At 41.6% G+C, this 25,582-nt stretch overlaps 1 protein-coding gene across 3 annotated transcripts in view; it reads left to right on the forward strand.

Moving 5' to 3' along the window:
- The first annotated feature begins 14,170 nt into the window (after window positions 1–14,170).
- Window positions 14,171–25,582, forward strand: part of LOC139767052 (serine/threonine-protein kinase RIO3) — a 71,919-nt gene continuing 60,507 nt past the window's right edge. Inside the window, exons 1-3 of one of the 3 annotated variants that reach the window (XM_071696140.1) lie at window positions 14,200–14,307; window positions 24,111–24,163; window positions 24,765–25,104. In XM_071696140.1, coding sequence (XP_071552241.1) covers window positions 24,866–25,104 — 239 coding nt within the window. In that variant the 5' untranslated portion in view covers window positions 14,200–14,307; window positions 24,111–24,163; window positions 24,765–24,865. Of the gene's footprint in view, window positions 14,308–20,134; window positions 20,207–24,110; window positions 24,164–24,764; window positions 25,105–25,582 lie in introns of all 3 variants that reach the window. The other 2 variants (XM_071696220.1, XM_071696058.1) reach the window with 2 other exon arrangements.

The following is a 25,582-nucleotide window of genomic DNA, read 5'->3' on the forward strand; positions in this document are numbered from 1 at the left end:
ACTGATAATCTATCCGAATAATGTATCTCCTAGTCTATGAATTGGCTTCGTACAAACACACCATAAGGGTGCTAACAGAGCCAACAGAAACGTAATTATTCTTAGAAAGCACGTTTTCCTTTCTTTCAGTAGAAGGTACAGTTGTTAAAAGTAACAAGGGGGCTTTCCCAGAAGTAAGATATCGACTAACGTTAGGTGACAAATATGGGAAAGGATGTGTGACGTAGGCTTCGGGTAATGTGCACCCCACTTCGCGGAAGTCCCGGGAGAGAGGCAGCAGCTGTGTCAACAGTTTGTAGTATTCTCTGAAGCTGACGAAGTTCTCGCAGGCTCGGTAAGTTTTATATAATGATGGTAAAGTCATTTAGGTTACGTGGAAAAGTTAACGAAACGATGGCCATTAAAGGAATGTCGAAAAGGAAAAGTATAGACGCCGAGTGCTTGGAAAATACGTGTATTTTATCCCAGTATTTCCGGCAATCGTCAGTATTTCAAATGTGCCTGGGAATGATTCCATGACATATTAAGCATATCATTTCTTCTTTTTGGACAAAGAGAGACAGATAGATGGGGAGAAAACTGAATTACTGATTTCCAGCTGATTTAAACTTTTCGGTTATTGTTTTGCTTATGATGGATAAATGTGAAATATAGCAACATTTGGTACTTTAAAGACGTGTTGCCAAATGACATCATATTTTTCATCAGCTTGAGAATATGATGTAATCAATTAGCAGAGATGGGTTAGTCCAAAACCCTTACTACTTAAGACTTTATGATACTAATCGTTTATGTGGTTTGCTATATGGGCAAATATGTATAATGATATTTCATTACTTGGGTAAGTGAACATAACTTAGCAACGGTCAGCAGAATGGTTCACTTAATCTTAGTACTTTCTGGGCTCTTTCAAAGTATGTATATTAAACTACTTGTTTCGTATCTTTTCATCCTATACAATAAAATGATTACAAAAGCGTATTATCTAATCGCATTTCTATCACGATCGTGTCTAAGCGTCATGCTAACGATATGAAAAGTCTAATCTATACTTCATAAGATAGAGGACAGTAATATTAAGGAGCGTCACCGGAACTGGTTCCGGCACCTCATTCCTCCAGGCTTCCGGAACCGGTAGACCCGATTTCAAGCGTTATCTCGCGACGTCCTTTTACTTAGATTACTAAATTTGGTTAAGTTAGGCTTCAAGGCTCTTAGTTTAATTTTTTTTGATGTTTGCTGAGATGGCACGGGCAGCTAAGGCACTAATCAGGGCCATCCTTTAAACGATATATATATATATATATATATATATATATATATATATATATATATATATATATATATATATATATATATATATATATATATGTAAATAGTGCACATGAATGCGCACTACCATATATCATACTAACCTCCAACAGCCAGGATCGAACCCGGGTCCCCTGTGCAGGGGACCCGGGTTCAAGCCGGGCTGTCGAAGGTTAGTATGTTATATACATACATACACACACACACACACACACACACACACATATATATATATATATATATATATATATATATATATACACACACACATATATATATATTTTTTTTTTTTTGCTTTGTCGCTGTCTCCCGCGTTTGCGAGGTAGCGCAAGGAAACAGACGAAAGAAATGGCCCAACCCACCCCCATACACATGTATATACATACACGTCCACACACGCAAATATACATACCTACACAGCTTTCCATGGTTTACCCCAGACGCTTCACATGCCCTGATTCAATCCACTGACAGCTCGTCAACCCCGGTATACCACATCGATCCAATTCACTCTTTTCCTTGCCCTCCTTTCACCCTCCTGCATGTTCAGGCCCCGATCACACAAAATCTTTTTCACTCCATCTTTCCACCTCCAATTAGGTCTCCCACTTTTCCTCGTTCCCTTCACCTCCGACACATATATCCTCTTGGTCAATCTTTCCTCTCATTCTCTCAATGTGCCCAAACCATTTCAAAACACCCTCTTCTGCTCTCTCAACCACGCTCTTTTTATTTCCACACATCTCTCTTACCCTTACGTTACTTACTCGATCAAACCACCTCACACCACACATTGTCCTCAAACATCTCATTTCCAGCACATCCACCCTCCTGCACACAACTCTATCCATAGCCCACGCCTTGCAACCATACAAAATTGTTGGAACCACTATTCCTTCAAACATACCCATTTTTGCTTTCCGAGATAATGTTCTCGACTTCCACACATTCTTCAAGGCTCCCAGGATTTTCGCCCCCTCCCTCACCATATGATCCACTTCCGCTTCCATGGTTCCATCCGCTGCCAGATCCACTCCCAGATATCGAAAACACTTTACTTCCTCCAGTTTTTCTCCGTTCAAACTTACCTCCCAATTGACTTGACCCTCAACCCTACTGTACCTAATAACCTTGCTCTTATTCACATTTACTCTTAACTTTCTTCTTTCACACACTTTACCAAACTCAGTCACCAGCTTCTGCAGTTTCTCACATGAATCAGCCACCACGCTGTATCATCAGCGAACAACAACTGACTCACTTTCCAAGCTCTCTCATCCCCAACAGACTTCATACTTGCCCCTCTTTCCAAAACTCTTGCATTCACCTCCCTAACAACCCAATCCATAAACAAATTAAACAACCATGGAGACATCACACACCCCTGCCGCAAACCTACATTCACTGAGAACCAATCACTTTCCTCTCTTCCTACACGTACACATGCCTTACATCCTCGATAAAAACTTTTCACTGCTTCTAACAACTTGCCTCCCACACCATATATTTTTAATACCTTCCACAGAGCATCTCTATCAACTCTATCATATGCCTTCTCCAGATCCATAAATGCTACATACAAATCCATTTGCTTTTCTAAGTATTTCTCACATACATTCTTCAAAGCAAACACCTGATCCACACACACACACACACACACACACACACACACATATATATATATATATATATATATATATATATATATATATATATATATATTCATTTATATTCATTTATTCATATATTTTGCTTCGTCGCTGTCTCCCGCGTTAGCGAGGTAGCGCAAGGAATCAGACGAAAGGATGGCCAAACCCACCCACATACACATGTACATACATACACGAACACACACGCAAATATACATACCTATACATCTCAACGTATACATATATATACACACACAGACATGTACATATATACACATGTACATAATTCATACTTTCTGCCTTTATTCATTCCCATCGCCACCTCGCCACACATGCAATAACAACCCCCTCCCCCGAAATGTGTTCGAGGTAGCGCTAGGAAAAGACAACAAAGGCCCCATCCGTTCACACTCAGTCTCTAGCTGTCATGTAATAATGCACCGAAACCACAGCTCCCCTTCCACATCCAAGCCCCACAGAACTTTATATATATATATAATATAATATATATATATATATATATATAATATATATATAAATATAAATATATATATATATATATATATATCCCAACCTGAGCCTGGTATCCATTTTATCGACCAATCCCTAGGGATTGATGAACAGCTGGGTGGACTATGGACCGAGTGCCGTAATCAGGATTCGAACCTATACGCTCGACCCTGGGCGGCCCGTGAATGCGTCAAGGTCAGCAACGTTAACCTGGCCCTGGTTGCCTCCCGTCCTCACGTGAGCCAGGACTGGCGGCAACCCGTCCTCACATGAGACAAAACTGGTTGCCTCCCGTCCTCACGTGAGCCAGGACTGGCGGCAACCCGTCCTCACATGAGACAAAACTGGTTGCCTCCCGTCCTCACGTGAGCCAGGACTGGCGGCAACCCGTCCTCACATGAGACAAAACTGGTTGCCTCCCGTCCTCACGTGAGCCAGGACTGGCGGCAACCCGTCCTCACATGAGACAAAACTGGTTGCCTCCCGTCCTCACGTGAGCCAGGACTGGCGGCAACCCGTCCTCACATGAGACAAAACTGGTTGCCTCCCGTCCTCACGTGAGCCAGGACTGGCGGCAACCCGTCCTCACATGAGACAAAACTGGTTGCCTCCCGTCCTCACATGAGACAAAACTGGTTGCCTCCCGTAAGCCAGGACTGGCTGCCTCCCGTCCTCACGTGAGCCAGGACTGGCGGCAACCCGTCCTCACATGAGACAAAACTGGTTGCCTCCCGTCCTCACGTGAGCCAGGACTGGCGGCAACCCGTCCTCACATGAGACAAAACTGGTTGCCTCCCGTAAGCCAGGACTGGCTGCCTCCCGTCCTCACGTGAACCAGGATTGGCTACCTCCCATCCTCACATGAGCCATTCTCGGCTACCTCCCGTCTTCACGTCAGCCAGAACCAGCCATAAATCCCGTGTTCACGTTAGCCGTCATTACATTAATGCCTCGACGTTGCCAACAATGCGTCATCAGGCTAGTATACATTTCCTCAAGCATGTGTTATCATCCACGCTGGAAAACAACAGATGTAAACGTAGTAAGAAATCTTCGTCGACTGCTCCGAATGGGTTCAGTTACCTGGACAGGCGACAGAGGCCAGTCCCAATCACCCGAGTTCTCATTCCCCGCTGCGGTCAAGGACTTCGTGGTTGCACATCTCTTTTCCGCCTCTTCCCTGTGGTGGTACTACTACGGGTAGGCGTGTCTGAGGAAAATAGCTGCCCCTCAAGTCAACAGTTACACTTCACGAGTGTGGAACGATTTAATCACTCCCGGCCTGAACTGAGTGGTTGTTTTTTTTTTTTTTTTTCATAACTTTCATTGAATATTGTGTAAGGGATTTTATTCACACTGCTTTGCAATTTGTTCGCTAATCAAAACTGTAAGCGTGTGATGATACGTGACAAAGTATCTGTTTATTCTTTTAAAAAATTACCCATGATAATAGTTCGTAAATTTTTTTTTCTCTATCTCATAACTTTCATTGAATATTGTGTAAGGGATTTTATTCACACTGCTTTGCAATTTGTTCGCTAATCAAAACTGTATGCGTGTGGTGATACGTGACAAAGTATCTGTTGCTTGAGGGAGGGGTGAGCAGTTGGATTATAGGGGGGCAATATTGTGTCAGACGATATAATGACGTTGAATAGGCCTCTAGTGCTGGGACTGATGATAAGGAGTTTACGTGTATGAAATGAAAATATGAATAAGATTGTGAAGTGTATATCTGTTCATTTTCAGTGAAGACAATATTATGATCGCTATTACTTTTGTGCTGAATTGCGATTTGAACATATCAAAAAAAAAAAAAAATGCCGCCCCTCGCTGGGTCTCGAACAATCGTCCAGACAGCCTTATCTCGGTTTAAGTAAGTGTTACGAATGACAAGAGGCAAAATTGTTCTATTTCTAGAAGGTAAAATATGATGACCGACCATCAACACGATTTTTTGGCATCTGAAAAATTAGCGAATCTAACCGAATTTTGGTGATATAATAATAATAATAATAATAATAATAATAGTAATATAATAATTAGGACTTCAAAATACCCTCTGATATCATATAATGATAATCACAAAAAAATACTAAATAAAAAAATCAGCGCACTGCGGAGGAACGAATGTGCGTGTGGAACTTCTTGTCTTGCTGCTCGTATGGGGGACAGAGCGATATTCCATCGTGGAATTCCACCGACCTGGCTTCACGTGACGGGAGGGTGGGTAACCCAAGGTTAAGTCCTGGGACCCATACATTTCATCATCAACAGCGGCCTGGCCGCAGGACCCGCCACTTTTATCTAGAAATATGGCGACTACACGAAGTTAGGCAACACTGCCTAGTCAAAGAAGGATTACTGAAGATTCGAAAGAAATTGGACAAAAAAAAAAATAAAATAGGTGTGGTTAGAGTCAAGGCAACCGGATTTCAACGTGGACAAATGCATAATAATACACTTTAACGTCAAAAACATAAGAAACGGACACGAAATGTGTGGCAAACCGCCGTAAAAAAAAAAAAAAAAGTTATGATCATTACCTTAACAACGATAAACATTGCCTCTTTGCATACAATGAAACCAACAGGATGTTAGGTTTCACAGCCAATAATATAAACTACAAAACAAACCTTTTTTGTTTTCTGAGATGGCACGGGCAACTGGGGCCCTAATCAAGGCTATATAGCTCTCTCTCTCTCTCTCTCTCTCTCTCTCTCTCTCTCTCTCTCTCTCTCTCTATATATATATATATATATATATATATATATATATATATATATATATATATATATATATCCTAGTCTGAGTCAGGTACCCATTTTATCGACCAATCCCTAGGGATTGATGAACAGCTGGGTGGACTATGGACCGAGTGCCGTAATCAGGATTCGAACCTATACGCTCGACCCTGGGCGGCCCGTGAATGCGTCAAGGTCAGCAACGTTAACCTGGCCCTGGTTGCCTCCCGTCCTCACGTGAGCCAGGACTGGCGGCAACCCGTCCTCACATGAGACAAAACTGGTTGCCTCCCGTAAGCCAGGACTGGCTGCCGCCTCTCGTCCACACATGAACCAGGACTGGCTGCCTCCCGTCCTCACGTGAGTCAGGACTGGCTACCCGTCCTCACGTGAGCCAAGAGGACTGGCTGCCTCCCGTCCTCACGTGAGTCAGGACTGGTTACCTCCCGTCCTCACGTGAACCAGGATTGGCTACCTCCCATCCTCACATGAGCCATTCTCGGCTACCTCCCGTCTTCACGTCAGCCAGAACCAGCCATAAATCCCGTGTTCACGTTAGCCGTCATTACATTAATGCCTCGACGTTGCCAACAATGCGTCATCAGGCTAGTATACATTTCCTCAAGCATGTGTTATCATCCACGCTGGAAAACAACAGATGTAAACGTAGTAAGAAATCTTCGTCGACTGCTCCGAATGGGTTCAGTTACCTGGACAGGCGACAGAGGCCAGTCCCAATCACCCGAGTTCTCCATTCCCCGCTGCGGTCAAGGACTTCGTGGTTGCACATCTCTTTTCCGCCTCTTCCCTGTGGTGGTACTACTACGGGTAGGCGTGTCTGAGGAAATAGCTGCCCCTCAAGTCAACAGTTACACTTCACGAGTGTGGAACGATTTAATCACTCCCGGCCTGAACTGAGTGGTTGTTTTTTCTTGCAACAGTGAAGGTTTATAGGAAGGTCTGCAGCAACCAACTACTTTCGTCGTGAAGTAACCTATAACATGTCTTGTTTGAAGCGTCAGTGACGTCACACACACACACACACACACACAGTCGTCTTTGAAACCACAGCATGATGGTTTAAGCCTTGATCAGGGACGGCGGGGATATCATTTGATCCCATTCGAAGGTTTCCGGGACACAATAGCCATTACAGTGTTAATCTCTGGATAGGAATGATCTTAAAGTGGTTTTATAACTACTCAGACCTGGTCAGCTTCACCTCAGTTTTTACGTATCATGAGGCTTGTTTTTTTTTTTCGTATTAGACAACTGTTTTCAGCGCGTTTAGATAAGAGTTACTTTAACGGTATAGTGACAACGAAACCAGTATGACCGCAGGTAGCATATGTTGATCGTAAACATAAGAGCTATTGATCGCAGATCGCTTATGTTGATCGTAAACAATGAGCTATTGATCACAGGTAGCGTAAGTTGATCGTAAACACAGAGCTATTGAGCGAAGGTTGCGCAAGTAAACACAGAGAGATATTGATGTCCCTGGACTAAAGTTCTCTGTCTGGGGTCACTGCAGTGTTCAGCTTCCTCATTACTGAATATTTCATGGACAATATATCTGCTGCTCTCTGATGTGGTCAGTACTGAGGGGTTTCCACACCAACGTTATGAACGCATAAACTCTCTCAGTCTGAGGACTATTGTAGGTTTATTTTTATTGTTACTTGAAGGTTTGTTGAATGTGTTTGATGATAGAGTGGCAGATATAGGGTGTTTTGGTCGAGGTGGTGTGCAAAGTGAGAGGGTTAGGGAAAATGATTTGGTAAACAGAGAAGAGGTAGTGAAAGCTTTGCGGAAGATGAAAGCCGGCAAGGCAGCAGGTTTGGATGGTATTGCAGTGGAATTTATTAAAAAAGGGGGTGACTGTATTGTTGACTGGTTGGTAAGGTTATTTAATGTATGTATGACTCATGGTGAGGTGCCTGAGGATTGGCGGAATGCGTGCATAGTGCCATTGTACAAAGGCAAAGGGGATAAGAGTGAGTGCTCAAATTACAGAGGTATAAGTTTGTTGAGTATTCCTGGTAAATTATATGGGAGGGTATTGATTGAGAGGGTGAAGGCATGTACAGAGCATCAGATTGGGGAAGAGCAGTGTGGTTTCAGAAGTGGTAGAGGATGTGTGGATCAGGTGTTTGCTTTGAAGAATGTATGTGAGAAATACTTAGAAAAGCAAATGGATTTGTATGTAGCATTTATGGATCTGGAGAGGGCATATGATAGAGTTGATAGAGATGCTCTGTGGAAGGTATTAAGAATATATGGTGTGGGAGGAAAGTTGTTAGAAGCAGTGAAAAGTTTTTATCGAGGATGTAAGGCATGTGTACGTGTAGGACGGAAGGAAAGTGATTGGTTCTCAGTGAATGTAGGTTTGCGCAGGGGTGTGTGATGTCTCCATGGTTGTTTAATTTGTTTATGGATGGGGTTGTTAGGGAGGTAAATGCAAGAGTTTTGGAAAGAGGGGCAAGTATGAAGTCTGTTGTGGATGAGAGAGCTTGGGAAGTGAGTCAGTTGTTGTTCGCTGATGATACAGCGCTGGTGGCTGATTCATGTGAGAAACTGCAGAAGCTGGTGACTGAGTTTGGTAAAGTGTGTGGAAGAAGAAAGTTAAGAGTAAATGTGAATAAGAGCAAGGTTATTAGGTACAGTAGGGTTGAGGGTCGTCAATTGGGAGGTGAGTTTGAATGGAGAAAAACTGGAGGAAGTGAAGTGTTTTAGATATCTGGGAGTGGATCTGGCAGCGGATGGAACCATGGAAGCGGAAGTGGATCATAGGGTGGGGGAGGGGGCGAAAATTCTGGGGGCCTTGAAGAATGTGTGGAAGTCGAGAACATTATCTCGGAAAGCAAAAATGGGTATGTTTGAAGGAATAGTGGTTCCAACAATGTTGTATGGTTGCGACGGCGTGGGCTATGGATAGAGTTGTGCGCAGGAGGATGGATGTGCTGGAAATGAGATGTTTGAGGACAATGTGTGGTGTGAGGTGGTTTGATCGAGTGAGTAACGTAAGGGTAAGAGAGATGTGTGGAAATAAAAAGAGCGTGGTTGAGAGAGCAGAAGAGGGTGTTTTGAAGTGGTTTGGGCACATGGAGAGAATGAGTGAGGAAAGATTGACCAAGAGGATATATGTGTCGGAGGTGGAGGGAACGAGGAGAAGAGGGAGACCAAATTGGAGGTGGAAAGATGGAGTGAAAAAGATTTTGTGTGATCGGGGCCTGAACATGCAGGAGGGTGAAAGGAGGGCAAGGAATAGAGTGAATTGGAGCGATGTGGTATACCGGGGTTGACGTGCTGTCAGTGGATTGAATCAAGGCATGTGAAGCGTCTGGGGAAAACCATGGAAAGCTGTGTAGGTATGTATATTTGCGTGTGTGGACGTATGTATATACATGTGTATGGGGGGGGGGGGGGGTTGGGCCATTTCTTTCGTCTGTTTCCTTGCGCTACCTCGCAAACGCGGGAGACAGCGACAAAGTATAATAAAAAAAATAAATATATAATTCTCTCATTATCTTCTGATATGTATTAAAATGTTATTTACAAGTACAACCAACACCACATCTACAATGTGTGTGTGGACGTATGTATATACATGTGTATGGGGGGGAGGGGCCATTTCTTTCGTCTGTTTCCTTGCGCTACCTCGCAAACGCGGGAGACAGCGACAAAGTATAATAAAAAAAAAAATAAATATATAATTCTCTCACTATCTTCTGATATGTATTAAAATGTTATTTACAAGTACAACCAACACCACATCTACAATGGCATGATTTTGAAGTATGATCAAAAGCTTGAGATTTGCCAATCATTTAAAAAAAAATGACAAACTGTAGTTTACTTAAAGAGGTGAGAAAAAAATGTCTACAGCATGGTGTACATGTAGTGTCACATTACGAAGTATAGTAAAAGGGCAGGTGATGAGTCTTTCCTGGCCCTTAGGGGACCTTATATTGTTTTCTTAGTCTTCTTAAAGAAACCACCGAGAGGGAGCATGCCCGTTTCAGTAGTGTGTGGATATTTGGCAAGGTCAGCTGACTGTACTCCATAAAAATAACAGTGGATTGGTAGGTTTCATTTCGGTAGAAATGTTTTCATATCTGAAATGCAAAGGTATCATTTATCGATCGTGCATATTTCCGACAGGCCTACATACTATTATTTCTAGCCATACCAAGGATAGCAGCCATGATCCAGGGGTACCACTGACCAAATGGAACTCATGACATGAAATGCTGTAAGGAACTGTAAAAAGTTAAGATTTTATGTCGGAGTTCAGATAATCAATTTCACTGAAAATTTACAATACGCTACATGTTTCCTGGAAGAAATCTGCCTCACCAAGTATAAACAATTTACTTAACTTCAACTCTGAACACTAGCACAAAGAACTGTAAACCCTCTTACCACCTTGAGGAGCTAAAGCAGTGGGGTGCTGGAGTATATAGACAACATAACGCTGGGGAAGGAGGAAGGTGTGGAGCTAGGGTAGTTGGTTGCTGGGATAGAGGATTGTGGCGCTAGGGAAGAAAGTGTGGAGATAGTGTTGTAGGGTGCTGGAGTAGAGGATTGTGGCGCTCGGGAAAGAGGAAGGTGTGGGATTAGGATAGTTGGGTGCTGGGGTAAAGAGGGCTTGAGACCTGGAAAGGAGAAAGGTGTGGAACTAGGGTGGAAAGGGTTGGGACGCTGGGTTAGTAGGTAGGGAAAACGTATGGTCGCCATAACCTGGGTGGAGGCGTACGGCAGACTTTGCATGCGTCACAAGGACATACTAAATACTTGTTAACAAGCGTCAGTTGACGGACGGTTGGTCTGTCTGGATGTCAAACTTGCCCTCATACTTCCTACCATCTTGGCCAGTTAAAAATAATCCTTGAGGATGAGAGGGTACTGGATGAGGGGGGGGGGGGTTCTGAGAAAAAGGGAATGGATTTTGGGGAGGACGTGAAAAGAAAAAGGAACTTGAGTCCTAATGGTCCAAAAAGGGCTCATCTGCTGAGGAATTGTTCTGAGACCATAATCTTGTTTGTGGAAGAGACAGGATGGTAAAGCAGAAGACACCTCCCCACCGACCATTTAAAACCTCGAAACCGAGTGATCAGCGAAGCCTAGCCATAACTAGTAATATTCTATTCCATTTCATAGAATCAGATAGGTCTTACCTGGAACATTTCCTTTCCCAGGAGGATCCCTTGGCCTTAATGCAGCCGTCCGTAACACAACGTAACATATGTTATGACCTGCTGTACAACTCTTGATGTTCATGTCCACTCGCGGCCTCGGACAACGTCAAGTAAACAACACAGATTCCACTGGGTCAACAATCCACAATATCCTCACTGCCGGGGATTCCCCATACCATCACAACAATCTATGACTCTCTATGCACCATATACAACTTCGTTCCACAACTCAGCCACACACCTGCTTAGATATCAGCGAAATTTCCACCACAAGTAATGGCCTGCTATGGTTACTGTCGCCTATCCACTGTGCCTCAAGTCCAACCCGTCGAACAAGCTCCCCGCCAACACAACGTGGCCTGTCAAACACCTAACTTCCCTCCCTGTTTACATATATTTTTGTCTATTTTAATTTTTTTTTCAATGATACTAACTGATCAAGTAGATGTTAGTGGAAGTCTTATTTGGGGTAAATTCTTCCTGACATACGGTACGAAAACTGACGATATTTAGATGATTTTCATTCACAAGCCTTACTTCACTAGCTGCAAGATTAAAAAAAATCAATATTCAATATTCAAATTTTCTTTCACGGCTCGCGTGAAGCGAAGTTGCTGTGCGAAATGTAGGCGGACTCTTTAAAAGTGAGAATCCACGTATGAGAATATTTCTACGAACATGGTAGAATACAGTTAGAATTTATTCACTTTATGCGTATGAGATTAGGGTACAAGTATGTACTATTGGGTATATTCTGAAAGTCATGATGGAATTCCCAGTAAGTTGTTTAACAAATTTAAGTCCTGTGCACTACTATATTATCTTATAGAATGCAGTTAATTGAAGCTTTTAGAAATAAAGATTTTAGAGATTTTGGAAACATCTGATATTGAATGAATGAAATAAGTTAAGAGAATTTTGATGTTGAAAAATTACACTAGATTTTAGTTTTGGTAATGTGTATGTATGATTTTAAGTATATTTGATGTCCATAATAATGGAATTTGTATTACAAAATGTTTATTGCGATTTTGTAATTCGTATCTGAAAGTTTATCTTAGAGCCTGGCACTGCCGGGTGGATATGGAAGCAGTCTTGTATATTCCCTTTGATGTATTACTTACATATCTATAGGTATTCTGAACTTGAATTTGATTCTCGTAGTCAACTTCCCGAGACGAAGCGTTCCTTAAATAAGATACTAACATGCACCGGATGTTAATTCAAGAAAAAGTGCAGATGATAATCACCTCGTTGGCATGCATAACACTAACAGAATCCTTCTAACTAGTTAGAATTGGCTTCTCTTTTTCGTATTCATTATGTGTGCCTATCATGGCAGTCACAGACAGACATATATACCTTAAAAGACAGGAAGCGGATCACCATAAGAGTCGGCCTCTCCCCTCAATTTTTCTAGGCTTGGTTAAGTCGTCAGGTTTTGTACCTAACTTAACCACGACAAACTTTAGGGGCATTTTGGGGGATTTCCCCCGAAAGTGAATTGTAACCAGTTACATAAGGACAAATTTCATATTTGCAGATCTGGATTATATGCCAAGCTTCTGTAAGCACTGAACTGGTTCACTAGCCACAATTTTGCTGTAAAGTGGAGGAAATGTTGCCGAGAGCCCATTGCTGTTCTGCAGGTGGGAGGACCGTTGCCATGGTACCGTGATTAATGCTAATTATACTTGATTAACTATCCTCGGTGAATCTAAGACGTATAGTTTTATCAAACTCACTCAATCGGTCTAAAGGAGGGAGAAGGCTTGTTCAATTCCCATGGTACTGCGCAAGCTAAAGGAGGGAGGTGTCTTCGCTGAAGATGGGCCAATGTCGAGTCTAACTGCCGGAGCCTAATTGCGTTACTGCTCAAGTTGGTGGTATATGTAGCTGATCTAGCAACTTGACTTAATTAATTCTCTAGACGGTGGTAAGTGACGTAAATGATCGCGAAAACCTGCACGTGGGTAATTCGAGCCTGAGCGTGAATCAAAACTTACATGGAAAAGGGTCTAGAAACAATGCGATAAGTGGTGATTTGTAGCAAGGATAATGTGCGAGGTATAAAGGTAGTTTACGGTCTTTAGAGTGCCTTGAAAAAAAAATGATAGTTGATTCTTAAATTCAGGCATCTAGGTAGCTAAAGTCTGAGACAACGAATGTTTCATGTGGGATAAAGACTAGGAGCAATTTGGAGCAACATTGGGATGTGGCTGCAAACCAATTGAAATATTTCTCTTCGAAGGATCAGTTTATGGTGCTACTCAATATGATGGGAAAGAGAAACGAATATAATGATGATGATGATGATGATAATGATAATAATAATAATGATAATAGAATAATTTTGAGGTATGTGAACCAGGAGCAAGACAACGAACAGTTACCATAGCAACAATTTTCATCGTAGAAAATCTGAATATGAAAAAAGTTGTTCTATACTTTCATAGTTTTCACAAAATTAACTGTTTGGTAATACGGATGCTCTATTTACATTATCCACCAAAATGAGTGAATTATTGCACCACCTTCACAAATGTTGTGTCAAAAAAAATCTTGTATCCGAAACGACTGAATGAGTAAAGTAGTCTTCCTTTTTAGCATGATTTTTATAAATGTCAAGAATATATTGAAAATAAAAGGTATATAAAAAGTATAAACATAATTTGTATGAAGTATAGATACCTTAAAGAATTATTTCCGAGGCATTATAGGTCAATGACAAGTATAAGGATAAAGTTGTATTATTCGAACATTTGACTAGGAATAAACACAACAGAGGAGCCAGGACCAGCTGGGGAGACCTCAGACATAAGCTGGTCCATTATCCTGATAGTCTCTTTCGCTTGTTCCACGTCGGCTGAGCTACTAATATCTTATATGCTGGTGGGTGTTACATTGGCGTACGTGTGTGAGTGAACTCAAACTGGTAATTTTGTGAATATAGCTCCTCTGCTTTATTAGCGTTGGATAGTTTGAATTTTTTGTAATTGTAGTTTACAGGTAATCGAGTAATATGATTACTGTCATATGATTTCATGTAGGAAGCATTGTCTATTTATGATTGTGTTTTGAAAGCAGAGGTGGGGGATGTGGAACGTAATTTGGAGCATCTGATTTTAATAATGTTAGATAAAGTGATAATGGTGAAGGTTATGAAGACTAGGGAAGAATGAGTGTATATTGTATAAGTAAGCGAATCTCGAACAAAATTGATAGGACTAACAGAAACCTCTGAAGATATTACTATAGGAACACTGAAAATAACGTAAGGATTCAGAAGAAACTTGTTGCATGTTGTGTTGCAATATTTTTCATCCTACAACAAGTGATAACAGGAAGTGGTTAGATCATAGAAACTACGAGTTCAGTTTCCACCAAAGGAGGTGAAACACTTGTCAGAATCAAGAGACACCTTTGGAAATCTGGCCTAACTTCATCAAGTTTGAGATTTATTTCAGTTTTAGATGTTTAACTCAAACTTTTTGAGATGCATGTTACTGATGAACCTAGAAAAACAAGCGATAATTGTCTAGAATAGCTATTCACTGCTGTTACCTTTGAATATTGACTGAATGTGTTCTACAATGGCAGGGAAGTTTTCAGAATTTGCAGTAACAGCCTCAGGGCACTACTTCTGTTTTATTGAATGATATTAAGGCAACAAAAGTTATAAGTATAAAGAAATACAAAAGGGTTTTCATTCTTGAGTTAGCACGAGGAACAGACCATGAACAGACACTCACATGCAAGTTAATACCACGAACAGGTAATGAACAGACGCTCACATCCATTCTCTTGCTGTCATGTGTAATACACCAAAACCACTTTTCACTGTCCACAATCAAGCCCCACAGACCTTTCTGTGGTTTACCCTGGACATGCTCTGGTTCAGTCATTTGACAGCTTTTAGACCCCTGTAAACCACATTGTTCCATTTCTCTCTGTACCACGCACGCCTTTCACCCTCCTGCTTGTTCAGGTCCTGATTGCTCAAAATCTTTTCCACTCCATCCTTCCATCTCCAATTTGTTCTCCCTGTTCCCTCCTATTCAAACACATATATTCTCTTAGTCAATCTTACCTCATTCATTCTCTCCATATGTCCAAATAGTTTTAGCATGCCCTCTTCTGTTCTCTTAATTACACTCATATTACTACACACATCTTTCTTACACTTTCATGATATACCCCTTCAAACCCCTTCACACCACATACTGTCTTCAAGCATTTCATTTCCAACACATTCGTCTTCATCCGCACAGCCTTATCTATAGCCCATGCTTCGCATGCCTATGGTGTTTTGGGGACAACTATTCCTTCATACATACCCATTTTTACCCTCCCAAATAATGTACTCTCTTTCCACACATTCTTCAGCACTCCGAGAACCTTCGCCCCTTCCACATCCTATGACTCATTTCTGCTGCCATGGTTCCATTTGCTGCCATGTCCACTCCCACATATCTAAAACACTTCACTTCCTCCAATTTTTCTCTATTTAAACTCACACCCCACTTAACCTATCCCCTAATCCTGCTAAAACTTATTGTCTATCTATCTATCTATAGCTGACTCCCATTTCTACCGGGAATTCCCATCGAAGGGATGGCCATGACAAAAGTCTCCATTTACCCTTGTCCTTACATGCCTTTCTTGCATACACCATGCCATACATTCTTCCTTCATTTCTCTCTCTTCAGTATTCTTCCCCTCTATTTCCCCATGTCACAGGTAGTCTTCCTCTCACACCAACCACATTAATTGTACTATCATACACTGTCCTTGTACATTCCCACTCTTGCATTTTTTCCTCATGCCCAAATCACCTCAAAGTATTATGTTTTACCCACTCTGCCACTCCACAATTCATTCCCTTTGTATTCCCTATCATACCACATCATTCACACATCCCTTTATTTCTTCATTTCATTAAGTTATACGTCATGCTCCTTACAAATAGTTCATTTCCAAGGCCTGGATTCTTGACCTCTGTAACTCATTCTATGTCTGTGTTTTGACTGCATAAGTGAGGGTTGAGAAGACTATGCTTTCCCTTAATCCTCTCTTCTTTTTCATATTTTCACCTCTATCCTTCGTTATTTTATTAATGGACCCAATGACTCTTCTACCCTCTACTGATCTCTCCCTTATCTCTCCATCCATATCACCAGACATACACAAGACAGGTCCTAAACATTTAAATTCACCTATTCCAGTCTTTCTCTCCCCCCATGGCTAAAGCTCAGTTTAGTACACTTTCTTCTTTCACTGTGTATGGTTTTGCAAAATCTATATGTGTGCCTTCACTCTGTTTCCTTTCAATATGTGTGCCTTCACTCTGTTTCCTTTCAAACACCATTACATTTTAATTGCATTTACCTTCAGTTACCTACACTTACACACACAAAACATCCTTATAACCTTTTGCAACTCCTCTTCACTTTCAGCAAATAATGCAGTATCATCCACAAACAGGCTTGCCACAAGACCCATATCCCACTGCTAAACTCCATCTCTGCTTTCATACCTCTTATCACTACATCCATTTATATATTATTTGTTATACTTAATTGCTGTCTCCCGCATCAGCGAGGTAGCGCAAGGAAACAGACAAAAGAATGGCCCAACCCACCCACATACACATGCATATACATAAATGCTCACACATGCACATATACATACCTATACATTTCAACGTATACATACATATATACACACAGACATATACATACATACACATGTACTCATTCATACTTGCTGCCTTCATCCATTCCTGTCTCCACCCCGCCACACATGACATAGCATTCCCCCATGTGCATGTGCGTGCGCGAGGCAGCGCTAGGAAAAGACAAAAAAAGGCCACGTTTGCTCACACTCAGTAGTCTCTAGCTCTCATTTGTAATGGACCAAAACCACAGCTATACATATATTGTTGTGTGTGTGGGCGTTTATGTATATACATGTGTATGTGGGTGGGTTGGGCCATTCTTTTGTTTGTTTCCTTGCGCTACCCCACTAACGTGGGAGACAGCGGCTAAGTATGATGAAATAGATACATATATATATATATATTCCTGGGAAATTATATGGGAGGTTATTGATTGAGAAGGTAAAGGCATTTACAGAGTATCAGATTGGGGAAGAGCAGTTTGGTTTCAGAAGTGGTAGAGGATGTATGGATCAGGTGTTTGCTTTAAAGAATGTATGTGAGAAATGCTTAGAAAAACTGATGGACTTGTATGTAGCATTTATGGATCTGGAGAAAGCATATGATAAGAGTTGGTAGAGATGCTTTGTGGAAGGTATTAAGAGTATATGGTGTGGGAGGCAAGTTGTTAGAAGCAGTGAAAAGTTTTTGTCAAGGATGTAAGGCATGTGCACGAGTAGGAAGAGAGGAAAGTGATTGGTTCCCAGTGAATGTCGGTTTGCAGCAGGGGTGAGTGATGTCTCCATGGTTGTTTGATTTGTTTATGAATGGGGTTGTTAGGGAGGTGAATGCGAGAGTTTTGGAGAGAGGGGCAAGTATGCAGTCTGATGTGGATGAGGGCTTGGGAAGTGAGTCAGTTGTTGTTCGCTGATGATACAGCAGTGATGGCTGATTGGAGTGAGAAATTGCAGTTGATGACTGAGTTTGGTAAAGTGTGTGAAAGAAGAAAGCTGAGAGTAAATGTGAATAAGAGGAAGGTTATTAGGCTCAGTAGGTTGAGGGACAAGTCAATTGGGAGGTAAGTTTGAATAGAGAAAAACTGGAGGAAGTGAAATGTTTTAGATATCTGGGAGTGGATTTAGCAGCGGATGGAACTGTGGAAGCGGAAGTGAATCATAGGGTGGGGGAGGGGGCGAAGGTTCTGGGAGCATTGAAGAATGTGTGGAAGGCGAGAACGTTATGTTGGAGAGCAAAAATGGGTATGTTTGAAGGAATAGTGGTTCCAACAGTGTTATATGGTTGTGAGGCATGGGCTATAGACAAGGTTGTGTGGAAGAGGGTGGATGTATTGGAAATGAAATGTTTGAGGACAAATGTGGTGTGAGATGGTTTGATTGAGTAAGTAATGAGAGGGTAAGAGAGATGTGTGGTAATAAAAAGAGAGAATAAGTGAGGAAAGATTGACAAAAAGGATATATGTGTCAGAGGTGGGGGAACAATGAGAAGTGGGAGACCAAATTGGAGATGAAAGGATGGAGTGAAAAAGATTTTGAGCGATCGGGGCCTGAACATACAGGAGAGTGAAAGGAATGCAAGGAATAGAGTGAATTGGAACAATGTAGTATACTGGAGTCAATGTACTGTCACTGGATTGAAATAGGGCATGTGAAGCGTCTGGGGTAAACCATGGAAAGTTTTGTGGGGCCTGGACGTGGAAAGGGAGCTGTGGTTTCAGTGCATTACACATGACGGCTAGAGACTGAGTGTGAACGAATGTGGCCTTTGTTGTCTTTTTCCAATGCTACCTCGCATGCATGCAGGGGGAGGGGGTGCCATTTCATGTGTGGCAGGGTGGTGACGGGCGTGGATGAAGGCAGCAAGTATGAATATGTACATGTGTATATATGTATAGGTCTGAGTATGTATATGTATGTATACGTTGAAATGTATAGGTACATATATGTGCATGTGTGGGCGTTTATGTATATACATGTGTATATGGGTGGGTTGGGCCATTCTTTCATCTGTTTCCTTGCGCTACCTTGCTAATGTGGAGACAGCGACTAAGTAAAAAGATAAAATTAATATATATAGATATAGATGTCTGGGAATGGATTTAGCAATGGATGGAACCATGGAAGCAGAAGTGAGTCACAGGGTGGGGGACGTGGTGAAGGTTCTGGGAGCTTTGAAGAATGTGTGGAAGGTGAGAATGTTATCTCGGAGAGCAGAAATGGGTATGTTTGAAGGAATAGTGGTTCCAACAATGTTATATGGTTGCAAGGCATGGGCCATAGATAGGGTTGTGCGGAGAAGGGTGGGTGTGTTGGAAATGAAATCTTTTAGGACAATATGAGGTGTGAGGTGGTTTGATCGAGTAAATAAAGAAAGGGTAAGAGATATGTGTGGTAATAAAAAGAGTGTGGTTGAGAGAGCAGAAGAGGTGTGTATTGAAATGGTTTGGTCACATGCAGAGAATGAGTGAGGAAAGATTGACTAAGATGATATATGTGTCAGAGGTGGAGGGAACAAGGAGAAGCGGGAGACCAAAGTGGAGGTGGGAGGATGGAGTGAAAAAGATTTTGAGCGATCAGGGCCTGAACATACAGGAGGGTGAAAGGCATGCAAGGATTAGAGTGAATTGGAAGGATGTGGTGTACTGGAGTCAACGTGCTGTCAATGGATTGAAACAGGGCCTGTGAAGTGTCTGGGGTAAACCATGGAAAGTTTTGTGGTGCCTGGATGTGGAAAGGGAGCTGTTGTTTCGGTGTATTACACATGATAGCTAGAGACTGAGTGTGAACGAATGTGGCCTTTCTTGTCTTTTCCTAGCACCCCAATGAAAACAGCATCGGTGACATCACATAGCCATGCCTCACACCCACATGTATGCTTGACTTAGTTTTAGTTGAATTGAAAGCTGACTTATAAACTGTCCTTAACTAACTTCCAGACTTGACCCTTTTGCCCTACACCGCACTGTTGGTTCACTTTCCCTTTTCAAATAGTATTGCTTTGGTTTCTCTTCCTAAGAGCTAGCTGTTTGTGTTCCCCCACCATTAGGTAGACCACGCATCACTCGGCAAGGTGCTGCATCGCATGACTACTGTGTGGCCATCAGCAACTCAAGGATGGGTGGGTTTTATAACTGCTTCTTTCCCTTCACATTGAAGCTTTGGAACTTTCTTCCTTTTCGTGTCTTTCCCAGTAACTATTATTTATATTTTTATTAATTTGCTTTGTCGCTGTCTCCCGCATTTGCAAGGTAGCGCAAGGAAACAGACGAAAGAAATGGCCCAACCCACCCCCATACACATGTATATACATACACGTCCACACACGCAAATATACATACCTAATACCTATACATCTCAATGTACACATATATATACACACACCGACACATACATATATACCCATGCACACAATTCACACTGTCTGCCTTTATTCATTCCCATCGCCACCTCGCCACACATGGAATACCATCCCCCTCCCCCCTCATGTGTGTGAGGTAGCGCTCGGAAAAGACAACAAAGGCCCCATTCGTTCACACTCAGTCTCTAGCTGTCATGCAATAGTGCCCGAAACCACAGCTCCCATTCCACATCCAGGCTCCACACAACTTTCCATAGTTTACCCCAGACGCTTCACATGCCCTGATTCAATCCACTGACAGCACGTCAACCCCGGTATACCACATCGATCCAATTCACTCTATTCCTTGCCCGCCTTTCACCCTCCTGCATGTTCAGGCCCCGATCACTCAAAATCTTTTTCACTCCATCTTTCCACCTCCAATTTGGTCTCCCACTTCTCCTCGTATAACTATAACTATAACCTGGCTTATTCTAAGATACAAGTTTTTCACTTCCTCTAACATTCGTAAGTACTTTCTGTTGTCCCATGTCTTTTCTTTTTCCCTTTCATGATTCTCTTTGTATTTCAATCAATGCCCAGTCTTGATGTAGACTTGAGTCCGTGAGTGGAGGCTTCGACATAAAAAAAAATACTGTGCAGTTTATTCCCCTATAATTGCTCTACACATCCTTTGCACCTATTCCTTTGAATAAAGGAACAGTAATAGCTTTCGCCCAGTCCTCAGGCACATCCTTCTTTTTTTCATGCTAAAGTACATCACAGATGCATCCTCTCTATCACACTTTCTCAACCATACTTCAGCATTTCAGCTGTAATTGCATCCTTGCCCTTGTGTCCTCTTCCTTCCATCTTCCATGCCCATGCATGTAACAACTGCTGTCTCACCCTCTGCATTCATCATTTCTTAAATCCACCTTTATCCTTTTTCACTTCCTTTCAATACAATTTCTTATTTTCCCAGAATTTTCACTCGACTTTCTTCCAAAATCTTCATCTGCTCTTTCTTTGCTTTCCTCTATCAGCTTCTTAACATTCTGCTTGCACATCTTATATTCTTCCCTCCTCCATTGCTGAACTTTCACTGGTACATTCCTTTTTAGCAACCTACCATTAACCTTTTTCTTCTTTTCCTCAGCATTTATGTCTTCCATTCACCATGCATTGCCTTTTTATTCCTATATCTCATGACTTTGTATCCAACTTCTAATTCTGCAGCCTTTAACAGTCTTCCTCTAAACATTTTAAACACCTCATTCACATATGACTGCATCCCGACTTTCACTGCACTTCTACCATAACTCAGTTATCCTCCTATCATACACCCAGCTTTTTATTCTGGTTGCTTTTCTTGCTTGCCAACACTTTTTGCCTTTCCATTCTTCCTTACCCCATACCTCCACTTAATCCTGATTCTCATCCCCACAAGAAAAGAACCAGAAAATGATCAGTCTCCAAAGAATCCTCTCATAACTCGAGCTGTAGCATCTAGCACAGCCTCCTCAGTCTGTCAACCACTCCCACATAGTCACTCAAAGCATTTTGCTCTTCTTTTGCATCACTTCTCATCCATGTATACCAGTGAATCATCTTGTGCTGAAATAGGTATTTGCAAGGAATAAACCTTTCTCTGCACAGACATCCACAAGATAACTTCCTTTCTCATTTACTCTAGGCTCTGCCCAATTACCAGCTATCTTGCCATTTTTATCATTTCCCTTTTTGCTTTCATATCACTCATTACAACCTCATTTGTATCATTTTCAAAACCTTTTATACAGTCATTTAAATTTCTCCAGAAACACTTCATTTCATCCTTACCTTGTACAGTCTTTACATTCACAGGTGCATGTACACATACCCCATGCATACTTCACAATTCCAATCTTTCCTTACACTCACACTATTCTTGATCCATTCCATCCATGCTTTATAACTTTCCCATACTCTCAGTAATAGTAGAATTGCACATCCTTATTTCCCACTACCCTCATAATTTTCATTAATTCCTGTCCATACCACTCCGTCTTCCATGCCCTCCCATAACTTGCATTCATTATTTCCATTTTCACTCCGTGCACCCTGCCTAAGGATATGGATTTTCTTAGTCCCCAGCATGTCCAAGCTATAATTTTTAAACTTCTCAATAAGCTCCCTCCTTTTACTCTCACCAGTCATCTCATTTACATTCAGTGCCATCTCCATCAATCACCTGTCTCTTTATTTCTCGGAATGACTGGTAGATTCCAATGCCGCATCTTAGCCTTTTGTGCCTCGACCATGATAGGCAACTGGCAGAGAGTAACTTTAGTGCAGTGTTTCTTAGGCAGCAAGGTTCCAAAATTGCCTGAAAAGCTAAAAATCCCAGCACATCTTGATTTTTTTATCTGTATCTAAGGGGAAAACTACCACTACTGTTGCCCTTTGGGCAACACCTCCCGCTTTAGTTCCACCCCTAAGGGTGTAGTAATGAGGTCACCAAGAGAAGGCTAGGTGAAACTTGGATATTTTAGAAAACTAGAGTATCCCCTTAAGGTACTGAAATTCAAACTTTTCCTAATTCTGAGTCTATCACAGTAGCAGCATTTCCTAACCTCATTGGTTATGATGACTTTGCTTTCATTCACATTCATTCTCATCTTTCTCCTTTTACTCACTCTTCCAAACTCGGTCTCCAACTTCTGTTTCACACTTGAATCTGCCACTAGTGTTGGATCATCAGCAAACAACAATGCTGTATAGCATCAGCAAACAACAAATGAGTAACTTCCAAGGCCCTCTCATCTCCCACAGACTTCATACTTGCCCATCTCTCCAGCCTTTGTACAGTGGACTATACAAGCATTCCACTAACCCTCAGGCACCTCACCATGATCTGTACATTCATTGAGAATCCATGCCAACAAATCAGCAATACAGTCACCCCCTTTCTTTATAAATTCAACTGCAGTACCATCCACTCCAGCTGTCTCGCCATATTTCATCTTACACATGGCTTTCACCACTTCTCTCTTCACCAAACCACTCTCCATGACTCTTCACATACCACCCCTACTCAAACACCCTATATCTGCCACTTTATCATCAAACACATTTAACAGTCTTTCAAAATATTGACTCCTCCTCCTCACTTCATCACTGCCTTGTATCATTTCCACTTTTGCCCCTTCGCTGATGATCCCGTTTGTTCTCTTGTTTTATTGCACACAATTTACCTCCTTCCAAAACACCCTTTTATTCTTTTTAAAGTTTACTGATACTCACTCACCCCAACTCTAATTTGCCCTCCTTTTCAACCCCTGCACCTTCCTCTAGACCTCTTGCTGCTTTTCTTTATACATCCTCCAAGTATTTGCACTCCTTTGCTGTAAGTACTGCTCAAAGGCCTCTTTTTTTCTTTTGCTAACACCTTTACTTTTTCATCCCACCACTCCTTATCCTTTCAAATCTACCCACCTCCCATCTTTCTCATGTCACATGCATCTTGCATATGCCAGAACTGCTTCCCTAAATGCCTCCCATTCCTGACCCACTCCCCTCGCTGCATTTGCTCTCACCTTTTGCTATTCTACACTCAACCTCTCCTGGTATTTCAACGCACAGATCTCTTTCCCAAGCTCACTCTGTTATCCCTAACATTGTTTCCTCTTTTTCTTTTCATTAGGTGGATGTCTTAGAAATGAAAAGTTTGAGGACAGTGTGAGGTGATTTGATCAAGTAAGTAATGAAAGGGTACTAGAGAGGTGTGATGATAAAAGGAATTTGGTTGAGAGAGCTAAAGAGGGTGTACTAAAATGGTTTGGACGTATGGAGAGAATGAGTTAGGAAAGGTTGACAAAGAGACTATATGTGTCAAAAATGGAGGGAACAAGGAGAAACAGAGACCAAATGGAGACAGAAGGATGGAATGAAAGAGATTTTGTGTGATCAAGGCCTGAACATGCGGGAGGGAGAAAGGCGTACATTGGATACAGTGAATTGGAATAATATGGTATACAGGGGTCTACGTGCTGTCGGTGGACTGAACTAGAGCATGTGAAGTGGCTGGGGTAAACCATGGGAAGGTGTTAGGGGCCTAGTTGTGGATAAGGAGCTGTAGTTTTGATGCATTGCACATGACGACTAGAGAATGGATGTGAGCAAATTTTTCAGTTATTCCTAGTGCTACCTCGCTAGTATGGGAAATAGTGATCAAGTATGAAAAAATTAGATCTTGTTTGATTATGAGATTTTGTTTATTTTTCAAATTTTTTCATGTTGATGGTATAGAAAATGAGAATTATTTATTGCTTCTGGAGTTATTATTCTTGTCTTGCAGGTTTAAAGCACTGAAGACACAAAGGACAAACAAAATCTCACCTGTACAGGATATTACCAAGAAAATTAATTTGCGCTCATATCTATAAAAGAAACCAAAAAATGGCTTCCTCAGCAGACGTGGAACAACCGATAAGTGATCATTTGCCTCTCCCAGCTACCCCTTCAGAAGACTTTTTGCTTGCTTCAAAACCAGCATGGGGGAATGCTGGGATAGCCAGTGAATCCTCTGTGGTTTCAAATCCATGGGGGGCTGCCTCACAAGTTTCACTTCAGAAAGAAGCACCTATCTCATTCCGTGACCTCATGTCAGAAGACCTTGCTAAGGACATGCAGGAAAAGTAAGTTGATTTATGCCTGAATCAGTATCATCGTCTTGTTTGTTGTCTCTGTATTACTTCATATTTAGAAATTATTAGTATAGTAATGAGTATCGGTATTGTCAGTCAGTTTTGTACTACTAAAAGATTGTTAGTAGATAGCTTGTCCATTGCTTATGAAAGCACTTCACTGGAAAAAATAGGTAAAAATATTTAACAAAAGTTTATAGTTATTTGTAAACAAAGATAAAGTGGGAGACACTAAGAGTGCACACATCAAGGTAGAACAAAGACAGAGGAATATAGGGTTCTAATGCATGTTTGGAAGAGATCTTAGGTTGGACATTATGCTTTGTGGTTAAGATACATCAAACTTGTATCATTAGAATACTTATATTTATTTATTTATTTATATTTATTATACTTTCTCGCTGTCTCCCGCGTTTGCGAGGTAGCGCAAGGAAACAGACGAAAGAAATGGCCCAACCCCCCCCCATAC

This window comes from Panulirus ornatus, chromosome 1 (assembly GCF_036320965.1).
Source record: "Panulirus ornatus isolate Po-2019 chromosome 1, ASM3632096v1, whole genome shotgun sequence".
Classification (NCBI taxonomy): domain Eukaryota; kingdom Metazoa; phylum Arthropoda; class Malacostraca; order Decapoda; family Palinuridae; genus Panulirus; species Panulirus ornatus.